Source organism: Triturus cristatus, chromosome 8, assembly GCF_964204655.1.
Source record: "Triturus cristatus chromosome 8, aTriCri1.1, whole genome shotgun sequence".
NCBI lineage: Eukaryota > Metazoa > Chordata > Amphibia > Caudata > Salamandridae > Triturus > Triturus cristatus.
Window position 1 is genome coordinate 263,134,577 of NC_140591.1, and position 26,066 is coordinate 263,160,642.

At 41.5% G+C, this 26,066-nt stretch overlaps 1 protein-coding gene across 7 annotated transcripts in view; it reads left to right on the top strand.

Moving 5' to 3' along the window:
• GRIA4 (glutamate ionotropic receptor AMPA type subunit 4) overlaps positions 1-26,066 on the top strand; it is an 829,275-nt gene that overhangs the window by 650,250 nt on the left and 152,959 nt on the right. For all 7 annotated transcript variants that reach the window (XR_014967667.1, XR_014967668.1, XM_085621467.1 and 4 more), the window contains exon 8: positions 24,264-24,368. Coding sequence is in view for 5 of the 7 variants with exons in the window: in XM_085621467.1 (XP_085477593.1) it covers positions 24,264-24,368 (105 nt within the window). In the remaining 2 variants the exon portion in view is untranslated. The remainder of the gene's footprint in view (positions 1-24,263; positions 24,369-26,066) is intronic.

Here is a 26,066-nt window from a genome sequence, read left to right on the forward strand (position 1 = left end):
CTCTACGAGAAGTGCACCCAATAAAAGGCGAAGACAATGAGTTTCACCGTGTATTTGTTTACACACCCATATCAAAAATGGAATTATTAGAAATGAAAAAAGTAGTACCTAGTCATGACAAAGACCCAGCAGGTTTCCACCGAGAAATTAAAGACATGTTACTGATGGGAGAGTACACCTTTCCTGATATTATGACGATTTTAAAAGTGCTTTTGCCTGCTGGCATATATGAAAAACTGAAAGAAAAAGAGTGGGAAGTGGGAGACCAAAAGATAGACTGGACAGCATTAGCAGAGGAAGAAAGGGGCCGAGCCGCAGGTTCAGGGCTCGGGGATAAAGTTAAACTATTACCAGGTTTACTAGTACAGGTACTGCCACGTTTATTAACTACAAAAAAGGAAGATTGGGGTGCAATCACAGCCTGTAAACAAAAGCAAGATGAAGACACAAGCGATTATTATGCTCGATTTGAAAAATGTTTTGGTATAAATAGTGGTATAAAAGCAAGTAGTGACTCATATCCACATTTATTTGTGACAAAATTAGTGGAAAATGCATTACCTCCAGTAAAGAATAGAATATTGAAATTCGAGAGTACCTGGCAAAGTAACACTCCGTCGCAAATGCTACAAATGTTACAGTATCATCACAATAGAATTAGGGATGAACAAGAACACGAGCATAGACGCATGAAGGATACAAAAATGAAAATGCTAGTTTCTCAGACAGTACCAGCAGATGGTCACAAAAAGAGTGTGACACATTCTGGTGATTCTGCAGTTCCTGTAAAAGGAACCTGCAATTACTGTAAACAACTGGGCCATCATGTACACGATTGTCCAGTCCTGAAACGTAATATAGCTACAGGCATTACAAAGGAGAGACCACGATTAGTTAGACAAGATCAGAATGAACAAGGAGCTATGCAGCATGGACAGTCCATGCCAGCCTCACAGCAACCCATACAGTTTGTGCCAGCTGCACCACCGTTGCCTACTACTGCCACACAAACCACAACACAACAAATGTATCAGACTGCACAGTATGAATACCCTGAGTATCAGCGTTACGCATGAACCAGCCTAGAGAGGGAAGTTGACTTACCGCTTATCGAGATTCCGGTAGATCAAGAAGGACCTTATGTACATAGTGAATTATTAGGTCAAGATAGAAAATTCTTACTCGATACAGGGGCAAGTCGAACAACAATAAAACGTAGTGAAGTTCCAGGGGCACCCCTCTCAGGCTCTAAAAAAGTTTCCCTTGGTTTTTCAGGAAAACCTATTGTTAATGAAGTATCACAGCCTCTACCACTTACGATAGGACCTTTGACACGAACTACAGATTTATTGCTTACTAAATCGTGCCCAGAAAATTTGCTAGGAATTAAAACTCTGAAAGCACTAGGAGCCATAATATGTTGTTCTCCGGAAGGAGTAAGGTTGTTTTTGCGTGATTTTAAAGGTCACTATGTGTCTAGAGACATGGATCCCCGACTACAGACTTTACCAGTACATCTATGGGCACAAGGCCCTACGGATGTTGGCTGCATGAACATTACACCCTATCGAGTCACACTGAAAGCAGGAGTGGTACTACCACGAATGCGACAATACAAGTTACCGCATGATGCTGTAGTGGCTTTGTCGAAAATCATTGATGAGTTAATTGCCCAGGGAGTAGTTGTAGAAACAGACTCCAATGTATGTAATTCACCGATAATTCCGATTCTTAAACGAACTGATCCTACTGCTCCGCCAGTATACCGATTGGTTATTGATTTGCGTGAACTAAACAAGTGTATTGTACCACAATTCCCTGTGGTCCCTGATATATCATCATTGTTGACAGCAATTGATTCCGAAGCAACATTCTTTACTGTAATTGATCTCAAGAATGCCTTTTTCAGCGTCCCAATAGATCCGGAAAGCCAATACTTGTTCGGATTCAGTTTAAATGGGCGCAGCTTTAAATTCTCACGCGCTCCCCAAGGATTTACAGAAAGCCCCAGCATCTACAGCCAAGCACTGAAACGAGAACTTGACAGTATCCACATGCCAGTCGATACAGCACTGCTTCAATATGTCGATGATCTGCTGATCACCGCGAGAAGCGAGCCAGAATGTGAAAAAGCTTCTCTGACAGTTTTACATTTCCTAGCCGACAAGGGGCACAAGGTGTCCCCTTCTAAGCTGCAATTCTGTGTTCAGCGAGTTATTTATCTTGGTCACTCGCTGTCCAAGGAGGGAAGGCAGCTTACACCAGACCGTATCCAGTTAATTGCTAACATGTCAATACCCCAGACACAGAAGGAGGTGCGGGCTTTCATAGGCCTCACTTCATATTGTAGGCAGTGGATCCCTCAGTACGCATTTCTAGCAAAACCACTCATTCAGTTAACCACACAGGAGGCAGCCACATCGACTGTTCTCCCTTGGACTCAGGAACATACACAAGCTTTTGAAAGCTTAAAGGAAGCTTTATGTCAAGCACCTGTTTTAGCAACACCATGTTATAGCAAACATTTTACACTCTTTGTTACAGAACGCGAAGGTACTGCCTTATCAGTACTCACTCAGGATCAAGCAGGATCACGCAAGCCATGTGCTTATTTTTCCAGTACATTAGATCCCGTAGCTCAGGCTTTGCCTGCATGCCTGAAATCAGTGGCAGCGACAGCTTTAGCAATCAGACAAAGCGATGCCATAGTTTTAGGACACCCATTGACAGTACAAGTACCACATGCAGTAGAGGTTCTTGTGAACCGAACACAAACACAACACTTGACCATAGCAAGACTTACCGGTTATGAACTGACATTGTTTCAACCACACATAGAGATCCGACGGTGTAATACATTGAATCCTGCTACACTATTACCTGTAATTGGAACAGACCCACTAGCTCATGATTGTGTTGAAATCATTGAAATAAAGACGAAACCTAGACAAGACTTGACAGACGTTCCATTGCTAGATCCAGACCTGACGTTATATGTAGATGGTTCGTGTATGAGGACAAGTACAGGAAATTTAGTTGCCGCATATGCAGTCACAACAGACACTGAAGTTATTGAGACAAATTGTATAGATACTTTGTCAGCCCAAGCAGCAGAACTTGTTGCTCTAACACAAGCCTGTATTCAAGCCACGGACAAGAAAGTCAACATATATACTGATTCACGTTATGCATTTGGAGTCGTACATGACTTCGGAGTGCTTTGGCGGGAGAGGGGTTATTTAACTTCTCATGGAACACATATTCAACACGGGTCCCTCATTCATGCTCTGTTAGACGCGATTCATTTACCGACTGCAATATCGATTATGAAATGCAAAGCACACACGAAGGTTACTGATATCATTTCTCAAGGCAATGATTTAGCTGACAGAACAGCCAAACAGACTGCTCAGACTCGTACATCCGACATGACAAAGCCAATAGTTCAGACACCAACACAGTGTATGACAATTAAGGATCCCACACTTGATGTAATTGACATACAGACACATGCCACAGCAGAAGAAATAAAAAAGTGGACTGAACTAGGAGGGATCCAGACAGATCAAGGATGGATGACGAAGGAGAAATCTGTATGGTTTCTCCCCGATTCCATGGTTCAAGCCATTATAGCTACAGTTCACAGTCCAGCACATTTAGGAGAGAAGGCTATGCTAGACAGCATTCAGCACATTTGGTTCAACAAACATTTACGAGCAGCAGCTAAACAAAAAGTTCGTACCTGTATGATATGTTGTCAGTTTAATCCAGGAAAGAGTGTTCCCGTAGAGCAGGGTGGATTTCAGCCTCCTGACCATCCTTTTGAAGTCCTCCAGATGGATTATATTCAGATGGAACGTTGTCGAGGATTCAAATATGTCCTCGTAGTTGTTTGCGCTCTCTCCCGTTGGACAGAGGCGTATCCCGTATCAGATTACACTGCCCCGACTACTGCCAAGCAGCTAGTTCGAGAATTCTTCCCACGGTACGGTTTACCACGTGTTGTATATTCAGATAACGGTCAGCCTTTCTCATCCGAATTAATGAAACATGTCTCACTCTTGTTGGGATATCAGTGGAAATTCCACTGTGTCCGACACCCCGAGGCAGCAGGTCTCGTAGAAAGACATAACCAGACACTGAAAATCAGACTGTCCAAAATATGTAGAGAGAAAGGTGTCGACTGGATAGTAGCATTACCAGTTGCACTATTTTACATGAGAATGGTAGCACACTCTCGAACAGGGCTATCCCCGTATGAGGTGATCTTTGGTAGACCACCGAATATGTGGGGGACGCCTATACCCCGTAAAATAACTGATGTTGACTGTAATATGCTGACAGATTACCTGGCCTCCTTGATGTCTGCACTACAATCTTCTCGTTCACAGGTGGTTGCAGCTTTTCCTGACAACACTGAGGTGAAACCCCATGACGTGGTCCCCGGGGACTTTGTCCTGGTTCGGAATTTTGATAGGAAAAGCCAATTGGATCCTAGGTGGAAGTTGCCTAAGCAGGTCCTGCTGACGACCAGAACAGCTGTGAAGATCGAAGGACGGAAAGGATGGGTGCATTCCACCCATATAAAAAAATTTCATGGACTACCTTCAGATATAGACACTGTGCCCTGCACTCCCTCACAGACTGATTCAAAACTTCCTTTTGTTGAACAAAATGACTCTCAGTGCTATAAACAGAAACTCAGGTCCAGATCTAAACTGTCGGACGATTTGATTGTTTAAGTCCTCTCCAAGGTGAAGCGGTTGAATCTGTCCCGACATGTACCCTTTAGGTCTGAATCATGTAGAGTCCAGAATCATAATGAAACGACATGCTTATTGTAAATTACTGCGTAACCACTGTATTGTGACATTATTAATTTTGTTTTTATTGAGTATTTTAGTAATTATTACGAGTATGATTTTGCACATATATCATCCTGTTTCTAAACGTGTTTTCAATATAACTGATGAACATTCTTTTAGTGACCTACCGCCACATGAGTTGTCTTATAGACTTGCGCTGCGCAATAACACATTCATTAGTATGTTACATCATTCCCATCAGACTAGTAATGCGACCAATTGTTGGGTGTGTGGCCGACTCCCTCCCTATCAGAATAACAAAGGAGTTCTGCCATTCTTCCCACATCCATTTACACGCAATGGCTCCTGTGGAGCATGGTTTAGTTTATTAAATTCCATAGACCCAGACACAGCAGTTTATCAACAACATTGGATATGGGGAAATCTAAATCTAGTTTTATTCAAAGTCTGTCACCCTAATAAGGAGGGTCACCCCAGTAGAACAGGAACTGATTTAGAAAATGAAGTGTATAAATTAGGTAATTTTACGCCTAATCTTATGATTTTGAATGTCAAATCCGAAGTTGAACTAATTTTGCCCACTATGTCAGTATTTCCAGTTAAGGGTGAATTATGTGTGAGAAAAGTTGGTTCCATACATATGGGCCATAGCCAATGCGTTACTACAATAGAATATAGTGATCAAGGCAAATCTTCATTTAGAGCTTCTCGTCATTCTTACTTTATATGTGGTCAGACGGCATATATGCGTCTGCCTCTAGATTGGGATGGTACCTGTTATATAGCATTCCTTCTGCCACCTGTTTTCCTAGCTCCCCCTGATTATTATCGAAATGTTCATTTAGTACACAATAGAGAGCGAAGAGATCTCCCAGTTGTCGATTATACTGAGACGGCATGGGACAAGTATGTAGATTTCAATAAAGGTATCTTTCCCTATATAGGTACAATATCAAATAGTAAGCTGATACGCAGACTCACCAAGACTCTTGAAGCTGTAGTAAACGAGACTATAGCCGCCCTAGGCAATCTGACAGAGGAACAATCAGTGATGAGAATTGTTGTTCTCCAGAATCGTCTTGTCCTTGACGTCATCCTGGCCGATAGGGGCGGAGCTTGCAGGGTCATCGGATCCAGCTGCTGCATATTCATACCAGAAAATTCGCCATCTGTATATAAAGCTATAACACGCCTTCATAAGATTGTAAGCCAGATACACGAGAATCCAGGCACTTGGACGTGGTCCGGGTGGTTTTGGAGTGTGATATCAGCCTGGGGATGGAGAGTTCTATCCTTCCTAGGTATTGGCCTTCTTATGCTCTTCAGTTGTTGTCTATGCCTGCAATGTGGACCAGCGATTTGTGGTCTGTGTGCCACATCGTGTATTCCACATCAAGGTTTTGGCTCAAGATCTCGGAAGAAGAAAGAAGAAGAAATGATGCTCTATGAGCAAATCGATGGAATAATGAAGATTGATGTCTCGTGAAGGGCAAGAAGGGGACAAGGAGGGAATGTGGAAATGTGGATTTTCCTGGTCAGTTATGTCCCCTATCTTGGACCCCAACGGTTCTATATGCATGTTACAAGTACATGTATGTTCCCTCCAGTTCCAGTTTCTAAGACGCAAACATATGTGTGTCTACCGTCAACATGTTCTCTGTCAGATCCGCCATCAATGGGCTGGATATTCGATTCCTAAGTATGAAAGGCCACCGACTTTATATGGCTAAGTTACTCCATTTTTACAGTTCAGGCGAGTAGGCCCGATTCTGTCCTCAAAGCCTTTCCCTGCTCTCTGTCTCTGACAGCTTCAGCTTGAGCTCGCATCTGTATCCATGAACTTTGTCCTACTCCCTGTGCAGCTAACGGTGCCTGCCTCGGCCAGTTTTCGCCTGTCTGCCAAGAAGTTGTATTTCACCTTCGAATTATCTATTTTGCTCTCCAGCCGATGCATTCCTGTCCAGTGATTTAGGTAAACATTTCCTTTAGCTCACAAGCAAAGGACTCAGCCTTTCCGTCCTCCTGCAAGTGATTCATAGCCCTGTTGCTATGGAAAGTTTTCTGCCCCTCGCATCTCATATAGACACTTAGACGCTTGTACACGCACACAGTCAGTATAGAATAGATTCTGTCCGAGAATCTCTTCCTTGTGGATAACATAGTTCTTTAAACATAGGATGTTAGATATGATTTGGGATTAGGATGACTTGACCCCAGACTTCTCGTCTCCACATGTAGAGCTAAATGTCAAGTCCCCTTCACCCCCTAGTTACACGTCAATTACACGTCATGCTGCTGCGCGCGCATCTATGCCAAGTATTATCTTATAGATCCACCTATGTCTGATAATTCTAACCAATTATGTTTCTTTTATTCCTTATTACGCCTAGTTTCGATTATGTCACTGTCACGTCATTTTTCTTATCAAATGTTACGCCTTCTACATTCGTTTCATTGTAATGTACTTATTATAAAAATACATGTCTGTTAATAAATTATTGTACTTCACTTCCTGAACCCTCGTGGTGACGGAACCTGAAGGCCGCCACTCGAGTCGGCCATTTTGAATGGAATAAAGCCCATTAGAAACCTCTTATACCACGGATTCTGCCTCTTGTTATTTTGAGCTATTTACTTTAATTTAAGATTCCGCATGAAATTCAGTCCGGTAATATTTATTTTATTTACCACAATGCGTTTTTTTGTTTACTATTCCAGTATTGCTATTGTATATGCAGGAACAGTAAAGTTAAAAAAGCAATAATATGAAAGAAGAAAATGGGCAACATATGCCAGGGCATATGCTTGCTCATGTAGCATTATGCATATGGTTGTATACATTACAACACAAACACACGTGTCCAGACAGTATCCATCTTGGTTATCATTCGTGCTTAATTTGAGCCAGAGGTTTCCAGTGCTCGGCACTAGCACTTAATTCTTAGCACCAGTGCATGTGAAAATCTGCCACATGGTGGCACTGTTTGCCAAATTTGGTTATGAGCAGAATACCAGCTGTTTATTAATTTAATATTGTTCGAAATTGGGTTACTGGCTGGCAGAGGTATGCACCCTGTCCAAGCAGGAACCACAGTCCTAGTCAGGGTAAGTTAGATACACACCCTAAATTATCCTGTGCTCACCCTCTGGTAGCTTGACACAGAGCAGTCAGGCTTAGCTTAAGAGGCAATGTGTAAAGTGTTTGTGCAACACTTCAAACAGTAAAACAGTGAAAACACCACACAAAAAGATACCACAGCTAGTTTGAACAAAACAAGACCAAAAGAGGGGAGAGGAGTTGGCCTAATGGCTAGGGCGCTCGACTTCGGACCTGGGGAACTGGGTTCGAGTGTCCGTAATGACGCCGAACATCCTGTGATTCTGGGCAAATTACTTAATCTTCCCGTGCCTAACAAAAAAAAAAAATGAATGTGTGTCTCCATGTAACGTAACTGGTGCTATGTAAAGCGCTCTGATACCCGATTGGATTCGGGTCTAGTTCGCTCTATATAAAACTTTGGAAAAAAAAAAACGACAAAAGTCCAATAAGTGTGACCAGAGTTATGAATTTTTAAAGAACAGCTTGAAATATAGCATAAAATGTGAAACAGGGCTATCTGGTTGCGCTAGACTAGGTCAAATCCAAAAGTTCAGGTCGACTGTGATGGAGCACGGGTCAGATACAGGATCTGTCTTTGCCCCCTGAAACAGTAGCTTGGTTTGCGGTCGCGATGAGGACGAGATGCAAGGAGCAGAGGAGGTGACGCGTCATCTATCCCTTCGGATGTAGGCGATGCGCCACTTCTGATTATCGCAAGTTAGAGATACATATTCATTGAACCCCAAGATGTAGGCGATGTGGCTGTCAGCTGTGTACTGTGTATCTCTCAATAAAGGTCTTTTAATTAAAAAAAAAAAAAAAAAAAGTGTAGGCGATGCGTCGTTGTCAAGCCACGCAAGTCAAGGTTGCGCCCAGAGGTGGAGGTGATGACCCACAGTAGACGATGCAATGTTTTCGGTGCTTGCGGCAGCAGCAATGTGTCTACGTTGATAGAGATGTGCCAGTTCCGAGCAGTGCAATGGCATCGATGGGTGGAGGCCTGCTGGAGCTGCACTTTCTTCCCACTTCTAAGGGCCCAGGACTGTATTGTCACCACAGAACTCACAGATGGCAGAGTCCAGGTGCTTTAGCAGGGTTGGTGGAAGTCTTTGATTTCCCTGAGACTTCATAACAAGAAGCAAACAGACAAGCCCTTGGAGTAATTCTGGGTTCAAGTGATGCACGTCCAGTTCTTCTCTCCCAGGCAAGTATGGCAGCAGGTAGCAGGTAGCAGGTCAGCAGAGCAGGAGTCCAGCAAAGTAGCAGTCCAGCAGAGTGGCAGTCCTTCAGCAGCACAGCAGTTCTACTTCCTGGCAGAGTATCCACAGGTCCAGAAGTGTTCTGAGTTGGGGTGTCAGAGGTCCAGTACTTATACCCAGTTGGGCCTTTGAAGTGGGGGAGACATCAAAGATAGGCCTTTGAAGTGCACAGGGACCTCACCATTCCTGCCCTGGCTTCAGATACATTACAGGGCCCTTTGCAGCCCTTTGTGTGTGGACAGGACACAGCCAATCCAGGTGTAAGTGAGGCAGTACTCAGCTCTGCCCCCCCCCATTAAGCCAGTCACAGCCCCATTAAGGCCCATCAAGTCACACCTAATCTCCCATTGTGTGTGACTGTCTAGAGGGAATGCACAAAACCCAGCCGTCACCCACCCCAGACATGTATTCAGAGACAGGCAGAAGGCACCAAATGGCTAAGTAAGAAAATGCCAACTTTCTAGCAGTGGCATTTTCAGAATTACAATTTAAAATCCGACTTCACCATAAGTTGTGATTTTAAATTGTGATTCCAGAGACACCAATCGTGGGGGTCCAACCACTTCCCAATTGGAAATTACACATAAAATTTAATAAAGTAATCCCAATGTTATCCTATGGGAGAGATACGCCTTGCAGTAGTGAAAAATGAATTAAAAAGAGTTTTCACTGATAGGACATGTAAACTTACAAGTACATGTCCTACCTTTTAAATACACTATACCCTGACCTTAGACTGTCCAGTGTGTACCATACTGGTGACGTAAATGTGCTAAAAAGGAAGGTTTGAGCCTGGCAAGAGGGTTAACTTGCCAGGTCAATATGGCAGTGTAAAACTGCACACACAGGCTCTTCAGTGGTAGGCCTGAGACATGTATAAACGGCTACATAAGTGGGAGGTACAATCAGTGGTGCAGGCCCACTAGTAGAATTTAATTTACAGGCCTGGGCACATGTAGTGCACTTTACTAGGAACTTATAAGTAAATTAAATATGTAAATTGTGGATAAGCCAATGTTAACATGTTTAAAGCATAGAGCACATGCACTTTAGCACTGGTTAGCAGCGGTAAAGTGTCCAGAGTTCTAAAGGCAGCCAAAATGAATTCAACAAAAATGGGAGGAGGAAGGTAAAAAATACGGGGGTTATCCTACAGTGAGGGCCATTTCCAACAAATATACATTAACAATTACTAATATATGCCACCCAAGCCATTCCTATAGCTTTGGGGGCCTTGAATAGTATGAACTGTCACACTTGTAGTAGTGTGATGGTTGTGTTGGTACTGTAATTAGCAGTGCTGGCAAGGTCAATGGATGGTGCAAGCTGCTGTGTCCTCCTGAGGAGGGCCCTGGCACTTATTGATTTACAAATTAACCACTGGTAGTCATTATACGATGGCTACAGTGGGCAAATATGCTTTCGGTGCAGGCGTGCGTTTGCATCGCAACACTTGCATGATTTATGTTATGACATACAGAAGCCATTGTGTCTTTTTTACTTTACCGTTCCAACATGACTGATAGTCATATCTTTCTAATAAATTAAAAATACCAAACAATTAAGCTTGGAAGTGAGTTAAAGGTCAAGTGAGACTACTGGTAGCCCTTGGCAACTGTTTGGCCGTCAGAAATAAAAAAAAAGTGCAAAGAATTACAATGGATGCGATGGGGGCGGGCAGGGGGAGCACTGAGATGAGCAGGTAAAGGATGGAAGAGGGGGAGTTGAATTATTTAAAGAGAGCCCAGGGGGGTGTGGGGCCTCACAATAAAACAAATGAATAGCAATCATTTAATTCCAGTGTGTGGGAGTGAGGACTACTTTTTAAAGTAGTCCACACCCACGAAATGCTGTGGGATGATACCAATGCTGCTGGACTACCCTGTCAACCAATGACTAAAGCCAGCTGAACCATAGTACCCAGTGGTTGAATGGGGCTGTCTAATAGTCCCTTTCTGTAACTGGATGTATGTATGTGTATGTTGTGTGTTGAGTAGTGTTTGTTGTGTGACATCATGAGCTCATGCACAGGGTCAGACTGATTTGCATATGGCCATGTCTGAACTGGGGTGGCAGAGTGGGCTAAAGAACGGTGATGGATCAAACCCAGATCTGTTGACTGGGTGTGAGTGTTTGATTGGTTCTGATGCTCCGTCCATCACCACCCCCTTTTGTACCGCTTTGTTCGCCATAAGTTGGCAGGGTATGCTCAGACGTGAGTCCCTTGCTCACTTTGCCACTGGATTCAAGCAAGCCTGGCTGAAGACGGCTGAAATGCCAGAAACCGGTCCTAGGAAGCTTGTTTCCGGTCCAGGGAAGGCATGGCTTGGCAGTTCGGTCTGGACTGTTCCCATGATGCACAGGGTCAGACTGATTTGCATATGGCCATGTCTGAACTGGGGTGGCAGAGTGGGCTAAAGAACGGTGATGGATCAAACCCAGATCTGTTGACTGGGTGTGAGTGTTTGATTGGTTCTGATGCTCCGTCGTTCACCACCCCCTTTTGTACCGCTTTGTTCGCCATAAGTTGGCAGGGTATGCTCAGACGTGAGTCCCTTGCTCACTTTGCCACTGGATTCAAGCAAGCCTGGCTGAAGACGGCTGAAATGCCAGAAACCGGTCCTAGGAAGCTTGTTTCCGGTCCAGGGAAGGCATGGCTTGGCAGTTCGGTCTGGACTGTTCCCATGATGCACAGGGTCAGACTGATTTGCATATGGCCATGTCTGAACTGGGGTGGCAGAGTGGGCTAAAGAACGGTGATGGATCAAACCCAGATCTGTTGACTGGGTGTGAGTGTTTGATTGGTTCTGATGCTCCGTCCATCACCACCCCCTTTTGTACCACATCATGAGCTCTTGCCAGTAAGATAAAGCTTTCTGTAGGCGTGACATAAAAAGCAGGTACAAGAACTTAATGCTCCTTCTTCAACAACTGATATATAAATAACTGTGGCACCCTATAGACAATTAATTTATCTTAGTTTAAGTTTATTTAATTGGAAGAGGGGTACATAAAAACTTTTACCGATGGATAAAGTTCAGTTTTACAGAGCACAAGGCTTGTGTTAAAGTAACAGGGTTACAAAAGCAGTGACAAAGGTTTAGGAGTAAGACAATGGCGAAGGCAGAAGATGATTTTAATATTCGCTGGTTGCCAAGAGAAAATGGATGGGAGGGATGGGTTCAAGCAGTGAGAGGGGAGGGCAGGTTTAGTGTGGGGGGCCAGTCTCAGATCAACATTTATATCCAAAGAAGCTTGTAGGTCACACCAGGTTTCAGGAGCCAATACTTAACCCAAATCCATCTTGCCAACTACTGGCAGACATTTTATTTAGGAAACATGAACCATCATTTGGACAATGTGCAGGCATTACAAGAAGAGTGATAATATGGATTTGACCTTGGTCATTAATTTAATTGCTTACACAGACCTGTCTTTGCGAAGAAAGGAGCATATATTTTCGTTGCATCATTTTGCACCTAGTCGAGCAAAGGCACTTTACAGAGATGAAGGCCCATTACAGTTGCAAAAAAATATACAGAAAGTGTTTCTATATCTTGTTTAATGAGTAGAACAATATTGTCCTGAATCAACCTGCTATTTATATGCCTGTTAAAAGTTTTATATTTCTTAGGTATCAGTATACTTTTGAAATGTGACATAATATTTTCATTCAAATACCTCGCTGTGTGTAACTGTGAACTGTGAACAAGCCTCATTGTGTAACATATTATTAAAAATGATTTTGTACACTGAAGTGCAAATGGGAAAAGCATACTTCATTTATTTTATATTTTAGAATATGCAATCAAATATTTGGAATTATTTCTAGAGTAAAACAATTTGTACATGTGGTATTAACATGATTATTGTAAGCAGCAGTACACGCTTGTATCCATACTGTAGGTAGTTTAACAGATTTGTTTGTACATGAATGAAATAAAAAAATTATTAGAGTAAGGCTTGCACAGGTCAGTGAATAATTTTCTATTTATGTTGTTTGTTATATAAAGATTTGAAGAAAAGCGTTATTTCATGCAAGGTATATGGGTTGTATGGCATTACAATGCATTCCGTTGCAACGCATGCCTTTACAACGTGAACGTCATTACCAATATAACCTTTACCACCAATATGCCTTTACAATGCATACCTTTACATCGAATTTCTTTATAAAAGCATGTATGTTAAGAGCATATTCGCTTTTGACTGCGCTTATTAGCCCCCCTAATATTATTTTGCCCCTTCCAGAAGACTTTGCTGGTGTTGCGGTTGGTGCTAGAGGAGTTGGAGGTCCGGAATTTGGAGGTTCAGGGGTGATTCAATACCTTAATGTGCCGATAAACTCCCAGGGCCCTGAGCAACCACAGATGCCTGAGGTAGAATCGGGCGATTTTTATTCTCTTTCTGAGCAGTCTATGTCATCCTGTGAAGACTTAGCCACACAGCATACGACACAACTGAGCATGATAGATGGTAGTGATCACAGTAGTCTGTTCTTGGAAGAGTCAGGGGAGTTGACTGAGAATCATCCTTACACTGTACGGAAAAAACTGGAATTGAATATAAACACAAATAAAGGTGACACAGCAAAGGAGCTGAACAAAGTTGATGGTGAAGAAATTTCTTTAGCATTAATCTACCAATCTATTATGGCCAAAGAGTGCAAAATATATGCCGCAAATTGCAGAATTTGGTTAGGCGCATTGCAAAATCTCATGTTGAATTTATCGCCAGGTTCAATGAGGCTGAATCACGAATTTCTAATTTGGAGGATGAACTTACCCAACAAGAGGGTGCTACCGAGTTGCTGCAGGCCACTAGGGAGGATATCCAATGGAAGATGGCGGATTTAGAAAACCGGGCGCGCCGAAATAACTTAAGAGTACTTCAGATTCCGGAGGGGAAAGAAGGGCAGGACTCACGCAGATTTATTATAGACTTATTCAAAAAAGCATTTCCCGAGTTGACCAGATGGGACTGGGACAGAGAGATTGAACATGCCCACAGGTTTCCTTTTAACACCCGTCCTAGAACTGGCCAGGGGGAATCTAAGCCTAGAGCCTTCTTAATTTTATTTAATAGTTTCTTGGCTCGTGAGGAAGTGTTTAAGCTAGCTCGACCTGATAAAAAACGAGTAGGGGGAGATGTTGAATTTTTTGTGAGACCGGATCTTTGCCACCATACTGTTGATCTTCGTTGGCAATTACGACAGCTGATCATTCAATTTCAAGTTAAGGGGGCTCAAGCTTATTTAATGTTCCCTGCGAAGGTGAAAATTATTTTTCATGAGCGTACTCGTTTTTTCACTAATGCAGTGTCAGCCAAGGAGTTTTTAAGTTCTATCTAGTGAGGCTGATTCTGACTTCTGACCTTTATGTAGGCACTGGTTATTTTGAGCCTGACTCTTCTTTAAATATTTCTTGAGGGTCGTGGCCGAATCTTCTTTTTTTTTGTTTTCTTTCTACTCCTTATAGAATTTTTATTTGTAGTGAGAGGTGTTTTTCTCGCGGGGAATGGCAGGATGTTCACAGGAGCTTGCATCTACAGGACCATGGGTCCTAAAGCCTTGTTACAGGGCGGGGAGGGGGAAAGGGGGACACTAGGGGGCATAGGGGGGTTGATGGGGCCCCTAGGTGGGGTAAAAAGAGAAAAAATGTCCACAGTAGCAAAAACATTTGAAAAAATAGCGACATGGTCACAAAGAAATTATGTATGCTTAGCTATGGCATTAAACGTGAATTGGTATTCATGAGTAGGGTTGTTGCATTGTTATGATGACTTTTAAAGGGATTACATTTTGCTCGCTAAATGTTGCTGGACTTAATAATTTGTCAAAGCGAAAGAGGGTAGCCGCTGAATTGCGATTTATTCAGCCAGATCTGGTATGTCTTCAAGAGACGCATACACCTTGGCCTAAATGGCATATTTTAAAGGAGCTTTGGTTCTCATTGGTAACGGCTTCTACACAACTTTTTATGACTCGTGGGGTGGCTATATTAGCTGAATCAAATGTACAAATTGCTGGACAATCCTTGGCTGATAATCTTGGGCGCTGGGCTATTGTTGAATGCAGGCTTGGTGATAGCAAATTTACTGTATGTACTATTTACGGCTCTAATATAGATGAGGCAGAAATACTGGGGGAGTTAAATTTAGAACTGGCTACCTGGGGGCAACCTTTGATAATCTGTGGGGATATAAATATTAATCTGGCGAATCATGAATTGCAGGATGGGCCTCGAAGTTATAAAGGTCGTGAACCACATTTTTTAAAATCTTTATATCATTTAGTAAACGATCATGGGTTAGTTGATGTGTGGGGTAAGTTAAATCCTCGGGATCCAGGCTACACGTTCTATTCCTTTCCCCATAAAAAGCTAGTTTGTTTAGATTATTTCTTTGTTTCTATTACTTTTTTAGTTGGGGCTTCTGCTCAAATATATCCCAGGATTTCGTCCGGCCACGCCCCAATTGTTTTGGAATTGATTGCTTTAGGTCAGAAGGTCTTGCCTAAGACTTTTTCCTTTGACAGAAAACTATGTTTAAATGATGAGTTTAGAGAACACATGATCCCCTGGATGAAGGATTTTTTTTTATAATAATAGGGAGTCGGCCAATATTGTAACTATTTGGGATACGTTTAAAGCTTGTGTTCGGGGTGAAGTACTTAGTTTCGGACTCCATCAGCAAAGGAAAATAAAAAACAGAGCTACAGGTACTGTATGCTGCCTTGAGAGAAGCAGAGGGCAATTTAACTCTAGGCATTACACATCAAAGTAATAATATTCTGGAGCTAGAAAATTTTGTAGTTGGAGCCCGGGCTAAAATTCAGGGTTTATGGAATCTTGAGAGTGCCAAAAAATATTTAGTTTATAAGAAGCAAATGCATGAACTTGGGGAAACGGTTGGAAGATGCTTGGCTTTATGGCTACGCATGAAAGAATCTTCTCGTTCTATTGCTGCCTTGAAGGATAAGAACAGCCAACTTTATCAGGATCCGCAGCAAATACTGTCTATTTTTCATCAGTTTTATACTGAATTGTACACTAAACAGGACGGGGGGGATTGGATGATAATGTTTTTTTTAAGCAAGGAGTATTACATTTAGATCCTTGTGACTCTGAACAATTGGATAGCCCTATTACAATGGCAGAATTAGGAATGGCTGTTAATAGTCTAACCTTAGGAAAAGCGGCTGGTCCTGACAAGATGCCGGCAGAGATTTACAAATTGTTTTTTCATCACTTGAAGGACGAAATGTTGAATACTTTTCAGGCTGCGCTGAAGCCACTATAGTGGTTCTTTTTAAAAAGGGCAAAGACTAGGCCTGGGCAAAAATTTCGTTCCGTTCGCGGAAATTGCGATATTTTGACATTTTTGCGTTCCGCGGAGAGCGCGAAGATGTCAAAAATTCCGGTTTCCGCAGCTTGGCGATAATTTGTTTCTTGCTCGCGCTGTAAAATGATACATTCTCGCGCGCGCGCGATCGCCTTACCTGATTCCCTGCGTTCGCCGACAAGTTTTCTTGATCCGGTCGCGTTCTCCATGAGATGTTGTATTGTTTTTAGCCATTTGCGCTGTCTCGCGACAGTTCGCGCCCGCAGTGACGTCATGCGTCGCGCGATCACGTCTTTCTTCTCGCGATCATGCACCGCGAGAACAACTCAAAACAAGATGGCCGCGCCCGCAAGCAGCCACATGGGTAAGTTGGCGACCCGCAACCATGCAGAAAATCGCGCGAACATGCCGGAAAAAACCTTCCGCATCTTCGCGATATTTCTGCTTGTTTGCGATAATTTTAAACATTCTCGCGATAATTTGCGAAGGTTAATTCCGCAAATTCCGCCCACCCCTAGCAAAGACCCGGAATTAGTGGGATCATACCGTCCGATCTCGCTGTTAAACTGCGATAGTAAAATATACTCTAAGATATTGGCAATGCGTTTATCTAAGGTTATTAATTCACTAGTTTCTTTAAATCAACATGGTTTTATACCATCTTGTGGGACTGTTAGACATGTAAATAAAGTCATCACACTGTTTGATGTTGCCCACACTGAAAAACGAGATTTAGGGCTAATCTTACTGGATGCGGAGAAAGCATTCGATCGGGTGGAGTGGGAGTATCTATGGCAATTGATGCAACGGATTGGTTTTGGGTCAGGATTTAGGAATGCTTTACAGGTACTGTACACTTCACCGATTGGTAGAATTACTGCTATGGGGTTATTATCTGATTCTGTTAGAATTACCAGACGCACCAGACAAGGTTGCCCCTGCTCGCCACTTTTGTTTGCCTTATATATAAAGCCTTTTGTTGAGCAGTTGGGCAACAATCCTTGTATCAAGCCTTTTTATGTATATGATACTCCATTTTCTGTCTTTGCTTACGCGGATGATATCGCAGTGACTTCGGCTGATCCATCTCTTGCGCTTCAAGAGATTGAACATCTAGCAACATTGTTCGGCCAGGTGTCCGGTTACAAACTTAATGTAACCAAAACACAAATCCTTTGTTCAGAGCGTATTGACTTGCAGGATACTAGAGTGTTAAACGAGGTGACTTATCTGGGCATTAAAATTAGGACATCAATGTCAGAGGTGGTTGATGCCAACTGAAATGCTATGCTACAGAGTGTTAAGGACTCGCTTGATAAATGGGGACAACTACATTTTACCTTAATTGGTAGAAGTAATATCATTAAAATGAATATCTTACCAAAGGTTTTATATATATTTAGATCAATCCCCTTGGAGGTGGCAGCTGCTCAGCTGCAACATCTTCAATCCTTATGTATGAAGTTTATATGCGCTCCTGGTAAACCAAGACGAGCGGTTAGATTCATGACGCTACCAGTGGAGAGAGGTGGCTTAGCTATACCGGACTTTGCCTTATATTTTTATGTATGTTTTTTGTTAAAAATGCAGATTTTATTGCCCGGGGATGGAATGGCTAACACTGCCGAGGCCCCTTCGATCTTTGAGATCTTGTTGGGATCTGAGGCCCGACAATGTCTGTTTAAAGAGATTGATGGCAGTTATTTCAAGTGAACAAGATTTAAAGTGGTGGAAGGAGCCTTTAAAGTATGGAAGAGAATACGGAAATTATGCCTATTGGAGAAATTATCATACTACACACACATGAATGCCACTAATATCCTTCCTCCCATTTTCTGGGATAACATAGCTAATGTGTGGAGGAACAAAGGTATTACTATACATGGGGATCTTTTTTCCCAGGGGGGTCACTTATGTCATTTGAAGAATTGGGGAGATATTAAAATTTGCCTAATTTTCAGTTTTTTAAATTACTTCAAATTCGGGATTATTTAACTCGGAGAAAGGTTGTGGTCGCTCCCAATTTAATTATAGAGGCTGTCAGGTGGCAGGAGATAATTGGGGTCCTGTATAAGATACTGTTATCATATAGAACATATGATTAAGGGAAACACAACACCAAATGGTCTAGAATGTTGGGTGAACATAACATATCTATTGAGGACGCCATTGCTAGATCTCGGGTTGTGTTAATGTCCGCTAATTTGAAAGTGCAATTTTTTAAAACTGTTTTTGATTTGTATTATACCCCTGCTCGTATGTTTAAGTGGGGGGGAGGATATGATGGAAAATGCTTTCGTTGTCGGGGGCATAATGCCGACAGCCTGCATGTCTTTTTTAGTTGTTGTAAACTGTCTAGATTTATAGCGGATATAGAAAAGTTTATGGCTATAATTATTGGGAGACCGTTGAGGATCACACCTGCCATAATGTTACTAGGGATGGGGCCTGAAACTGACGAAGGCACTTTATTATATAATCATCGTTATTTGATTTGCACGGCTATGTGTTGCCTCTAATTGGCTTCAAATGGAACCCCCTGTATTTGAGTTATGGCGGACTAAAATGTATAACCTTTTTAATTTAGAACTAAGTTTTTTTTCTGTTAAGGGGGCAAAAAAATGTAAGACTGGCTTGAGTATTTGGGGTGCTTTTTGTGACCATACATGAATTTGTGAAATTTCGATATGAATAAGTTGTACTGTATTCCTTTTTTTTTTCTCTTTGTTTCTATGCTGCTGTGGAGCAATACATAAATAAAAAAAATAAAAAAGAGCATATTCGGGATAAAGGTTTTTCCTGACCCCTGCTCCAATTCCGGTCCCTTGCACCCCTGTCCTTTTAAATAAAAATACTCCTCCCCTGTACCCGTGCGCGATCCCCGCACCAAACCCTTCTAACAAATACCCTTGCCCGGAACCCTAACAATGGACCCCTGTGCGACTCCCTGCCGCCACAACCACCCTGGCCCCCGGACCTTCTTCAAACTGCCCCGCCCCTGAGCCCTAGAAGCAGGCCACTGCCGCCCGCTCCCCCCAGCACTTAGCTCATCTAAAAACTACACCTCCCTTACCCTGAGCCCTTAAAGGGGACCTTTTAACAAATGCCCCTCCCCTGAACCCTAAAAATGGACCCCTGCACGACTCCATTCCCTCCCACCCCCAGCCCTTGTTCAAACTACCCCACTCCTGTGCCCTGCCCTGAAAATCATGAAATACATTTAAACATATTAATTTAAAATCACCTTATTTAAACATATTAATTATAAATTCAAACATATTAATTGAAAAACCCCTTATTTAAAGAAATTCATTTAAAATCCTCCTTACCTCTCCACAACGTCCCCTCCCTAGCTCTTCTGAGACCTAATGCACTTCGTACAGAGAAAGGGTCAGTTTCTTCTAACGACGCTAATAGACCACCCTTACCACAGACATACCTTTTCCACACATAGATTTACAATGTAAAGGCATGCGTGGTAGCGGTGCATGCGTTGTAACGCATTCGTGGTTGAAGTTTATACAGGAAAACAGCCGCGTTGTAATGGCTGTTTCCCGCTATATGTGTTGTAGAAGTAACACCTACCCTTTGACTCCCTGTGAGATTACAGGAAATAACATCACTTCACCTTTGACCTGATGGCAACCATTGTAAACTTTTATTTAAATAATCATTAATATAAACTTATAGTTACAGGATGTTAATAACTGTGATTCAAATAGGCCTAAGTGAAATTCGTGTAATTTCCTGTAAAAAAAACAACAACAAAAAAAAAAATTCCTGTATGGAAATTAATCAAAATGCACCAATTTTTCCCCCCAAATTATTAATTATTATGTGAAATGCTGACTTTGACATTTTGCATATTTGTTAGCTCGAAATGCGTCCTCACATTCATTTTCTTGCAAGAGAATGCATTTCTTGCTAAAAAATAGCACAAATCTGGTGTGAAGCGAACAACAGCTTGTTCTCATTCTTGCTGTACTCCCCTATAGGATTGTTACCTGCAAGAAGTCTCGGTTAGGCACGTGGCATTTTGGCGTAATATCAGTCATTTCCGGTAATAATCATACCGCTAAATGTTTAAAATGATGTGAGAACACGCAAGTGTAAATGAAATTTTAGCCAGGCCTAATTTAAAACAAAGACAACTGAGTGCTCAAACATATAAAGATGAAAGGCATAGTTAAAAAATATATATATATATTACAAGTCATTTTGGTTACTGTAATTTACCAGTACTTGTTGAAAGACTTTTCATAGCTGTCAGTTAGCAACGTCAACAATCTCTCTAGAGTAGTTTAGACTGACAGTGAGGAGTTACATTTTTCTACTCCGAGCGCGCTCGATTTCTTTAACAACACCCAGTCGATGGTGCTGTGGGATAAGGCTGAGAAGAAATAAAGATATCCCTGACGAAGGGAACAATTCCCGAAATGCATTGGATTTTTTAATATAGTGACTTGTGGAAACGTTTTATTCTCCTGTGCTATGTAAAGACCCTTTCAAGGGAAGTTGAATGTATAAAATGAATTGAAAACATTGAGGAAACAGGTGAAAAGTAACAGATTAAATAAAGATAAACAGAGGATTAAAATTGAGATTTTAATTCATTTGATTCACCCATATGGGTCTGTGCACCTTGCATAGGGACCGACCCCGGTTCCCCTTTGATTGCTTATACATTCAAGCACACTGGGCGAAGCGCTATCAAGCTTGCACACCATTTCAGTGTTGAAGAAATTGAGCATCCAAGTACAGAGGAAGTTATTGAGTACAAAGGTGTGCATTCCACCATCCATATTGTTTCACTTACCTTAAAGAAAACATGGAAAACATTCAGAAGTACTAAAGCAGCAAAGAAGTCAAAAACACAACACAATAAAAATCCTACTCCAATTTAGAAAAATATGGTAAATTGTAACCAACAAATTGACATAAAAATGGCGAAAACCTAATGACGGGAACCAGAGATATGAATTGTAGAAGACTTAAGGAAAAAAGTACTAGAAAAAAGGAAAGTGCCATTGATAGTCTGTGGTCACTGTTGAACATGACCTCAGGGAGCCAGTTAGGGGAACCTTACTCCCAAAATCCTAAATGACTGAACATATTTTCCCTTGTGCAGAGCATGTATACCCACTCAGATGTGTGGCCAGGGAAATGAGCAGTCCCCTCCTCTGTGGTCCCTCAAACTGGTTCTGGGGATAGCTTCCTTCCCGCTGGGTTTGGAACCAGTCTCTCTACGGTTATAAAGATTTGCCTTCTCCAAATCTCACCTTACAGTTACCTGTGAAAAGACTGGCCTTTTACAGGTTAATGAAGTTCTGGGCCTACCATAACTGGTCTTCCTTCAAGGGAAAGTAAAACACCTCCCCCACTCCTATGTCATTATCTCTGTTCTGGGAGCTGTTGGAAAGCTAATGCAAATAAGTCTCCAGGAACATCTGATTTAATTTTTGTAAATGTGTATTAGAAAATCCAAATTTACCATTGAATTGTGTTTTTATTAAATATTAAAAGAAGTGATTGAGCTATTTCTCCAGCTTGCCCCAAACCTAAAAGAGCAGAACTAAAATGTAACATCACTCCCCAGTATTTCTCTAGAGGCCAACCAGAGCCTTCTATAGTGAAAATAGCTTTTGGGTTGCAGTCATTGTAGGGAGACATTAACCAAACATTTATACACAGCCCACTTTAAAATACCATGCACACTGCTTTCTAGGCTACAAGGCCCATATAGGGGTGACTTAATAATATTTAAGAGGAGGGTTTACCCCTACCAAAAGGGTTGTTTTGACATGAAAACATGCTGGTATTCCCTGGACATTCAATTTCCCTATGAACATTCTTTTTTGTAGTACAAAGTCAATGCTATTACATTTCATAGATGTGCTAGTAAAGCCTATACACCCACTTTTCATTAAGACAATTGTTTAATACCAGGAGGAAGGTGGGTTGTGGGCATGTTTTTGTGTGTTTGTTTTGCCCCTGTTGTTTAAGAAAGAAAATCCTACAAAGAAGCAACATTTTGGGCAGCAACAATATGGAAGCTGTGATGGTGTAGGCCAGAAAAAAAGCAAATACCACAACGGCTGAACAACTCATTGTCTTTGCAACGTGGGCAGTACAACAAATACGTCTGAACCACACATTCCATTTACAAAGCAAGTCTTTACAAAAACATCCGTTAGGTAAAGCGGCGTTGGACTTTAAAGTTCAACGCTTTCCCTACTGTTGCGGGGACTGAAGTTAGAATAGTAAATGATACTGTTCCAAAGTCCAACTTCCCCCTAAGGCAACTCATTGTAACGACTTGCATTGTAAATGGAATGCGTGGTTCAGACTCATTTGTTGTTCCACCCGCGTTGTTAAGGAACGCGTGGGAAAGGAAAGCATGTTTGTGTCATACAACTGTGTAGGCCACCATTCCTGAGAAGACTGCATTAACAGGGCTAAGCTGTACTCTCAGAGAAGAGTGTTACGAAAAGCAGTCGGAAGATTAAGTTTGCATTCTAAGTGGTGAACTTAAAAGGCATACACATAACAATATAGTAAATAGTAGATTCTTTGGACAAAGGACCACTATTTTCGTCGCATCTGTAAGAAGACCTCTTTATATGCACATTTATGCTTCGTGATTAAAAAAAAAGCTGTAAATCCAACATGTTCTCATGACAGCAAAGTGAAACAAATGCACTAAAATGGTGATTAGTGACTCTTACTCTGTTTTTATAACAGACTAAAGCATCCAAACATTAATTAACAATTTGTTGTATCAGCAAATCAATTTCATCAAAGAGCAGCACACACTGGCACTGGTCTAACATAAGACTACTTGAGCACCATCACCAAATCCTAGGGCTTAGGCCAAACATAATTTATATAGGAATGTTAGTTTCATGAGTAGGAGAGCTGGATGGGTACATTTATTTTCAATTTTAGTTCTGAAGATGTTTGAGTATTTAGCTGCAAATTTAAGGTGAATTGGAAACTATTTCCTCATCTAACATTTTGCGGTGGACTCTTCCTGGATTGAAGAAGACTGAATGTAGGTGTATTATTATCAAGGCTCCCAGTTTTCCATTTTTACAGATTTTTACAGATAATTACAGACAGAAAACAAAGTGTTTCCTGTCTGTAGTTTTTAAAGTGGAAAAATGCAGAATAGTGTGCTTCTTGTGGGTGACTCTCTTCATGCTGTTTTTCGTGTTTCCTAGGACAACAGTTGAGGGTTGAGATTCCCCTAAATGCAGGTTTATGGTAACATATATTTTCTATTATAATGCTCATAGTTGCCTGAAGGTGTAGTGTTTTGCTATATTTAGCTGCTTAATTTGCTAAAATGCGACAGGCAGCAAAGTATGAGTGCATGTTTCGCAGTTAAATAAATGTGGAAATATACCATTTTATGACTCCATATATTCTCAAAACACAAAATAAATATGGATAAATACCAATAAGATGGAAAATAAATATGGGTAAATACAAATGGAAATGTAAAAAAAAGGGAGCCCTAATTATTAGTATTTAACAACTTTGAGGTATGCTTGGTAGCCTGCTGTACGCCACCAAATATGTCTTACTAACCCAAGTGATAATTGCTACAAGCTTGTTTCAAATGTCATAATTGTTTTTGATGTTTAAATTAAAACGTAACATGTCAGTCTGGCTCCACCAAGAGAAAACTTATTTGTGCAGTGCAGTTGTCAATGCTGATGCTGTGTTTCAATTTAGGTTCGGATTCAAGGGCTGACAGGAAACGTTCAGTTTGATCACTACGGGCGTAGAGTCAACTACACTATGGATGTCCTTGAACTGAAGAGCACAGGTCCAGTGAGGGTATGGAGTAATTTTATTAAAAATACTTCAACTTATGTTTTAAATGTAAATGACATAGATAACGTGTCGAATGAGTTTTAAGGGGTTGGACCTAAGTTGTTTACCTTCTGCCTGGTCTATCTTGACAATCCCATTATGGCCATAGATACCCACTGTCACTCTAATCTTGATTTTGGCGAAAACCGTATTACAAGATGCATGTAAATTTATATCCAGTGTTTTATCAGAGTTTGGAAACCCTTAACAAGTTAAAATGTGCAGTTTTTCTATGGTATACCCAATTTCCACTCATTAAACTTCTAATGGGAAAAACCTCAGGTGCAATATTACTTTAAGTATTGGGCCACTCAGAATGCAAAGGATTTTTTCCTGAAGTGTAAACAACTTGTTAAAAGAAACCACATATTTGCAGACAGTTAGCAGTTTCTTCGGATGCACATACACACTGCACAAATAATATGAATAATTATGTTTATATGCAAAAATATAGCTTTTATAATTAATAATATATATAATGCAATAATATGTTATATTTTTTTCTAATGAAGGTTATTAGAGAAAGGATACCCTACCAACATTTGACAATTACAGTTACTTTGTGGAGAAAGATACAAAGATGCTGATTTACAAAACTGTTTACAGGAAGTTGTACTACATGGCACTCTTTTAAGGACTTTTGCACGACTTTGTGAATCGGCCCAGAAACATCCAACTCCATATTATTAAGGGTGCAAAGAGGGCACAGTGCATTGTGGCTGTTCTGACTGTACATGGATATTCCCGTTGTATATCTTTTGATGCCAATTCACAAAGGCATGTCGAAATACAAAAATGAGTGATACGGCAGTACTCTTTTATGTTCTCTTACATGTCTTTGTGAATTGACTCCATAGTCGTGAAAGTTCATGAAAGGTACAAAGAGCTTCAAAAATAAGCACAGAATTGAAATATTTGATAACATTACCCATCTGTATTGTATATTGTGTTATGTACCAGCCTATTCATAAGTGACGTCTAAATTTCTTGGAGCCATGTCTATGAGTGTGTGGCTCCTCAGTTTGTAGAAACAACAAAGGTTACTTTAAGATTCCCTTTACCGAATGCTGAAGTTTATGTTTATGTTTGTTGTAATTTATATAGCGCTAATCACCCAAGGTCTCTAAGCGCTTGCATTTAGACAACAGACAATCAAGGTAACACTCTGAACATGGGCCCATCCCGTAAGCCTACGCAAAGGCCTCCGAGAATAGCATGGTCTTCAGCCTCCTACGAAATGAGAGTAGATGGAGATCTTTTCGGAGCACATCAGGGAGTTTGTTCCACAGCTGCGGGACACAAACAGAAAAGGCACGACCCCCAAGTGTCGATAAATTGAAGCGGGGGCAAGTAAGAAGACTGGCCTGCGAAGAACGAAGGAGGCGACCTGGGATGTAGGGCTTCAAGCGGTCTTTGATATAGTTGGGTGCTCTGCCGAATAGGGACTTATGAGCAATACACAAGCCCTTGAAGCATACCCTTTGTTTAATAGGGAGCCAGTGCAGCTGCCGCAGCAAGGGGGTGGCATGTGTTTTATGAGGCAGCTTGAAAATCAGTCTAGCTGCATCGTTCATAACTACCTGGAGTTTCCTCAAGAGTGATCCAGGGAGCCCAATATAGACTGTATTTCCATAATCAAGCCGAGACAATACCAAGGCAGTT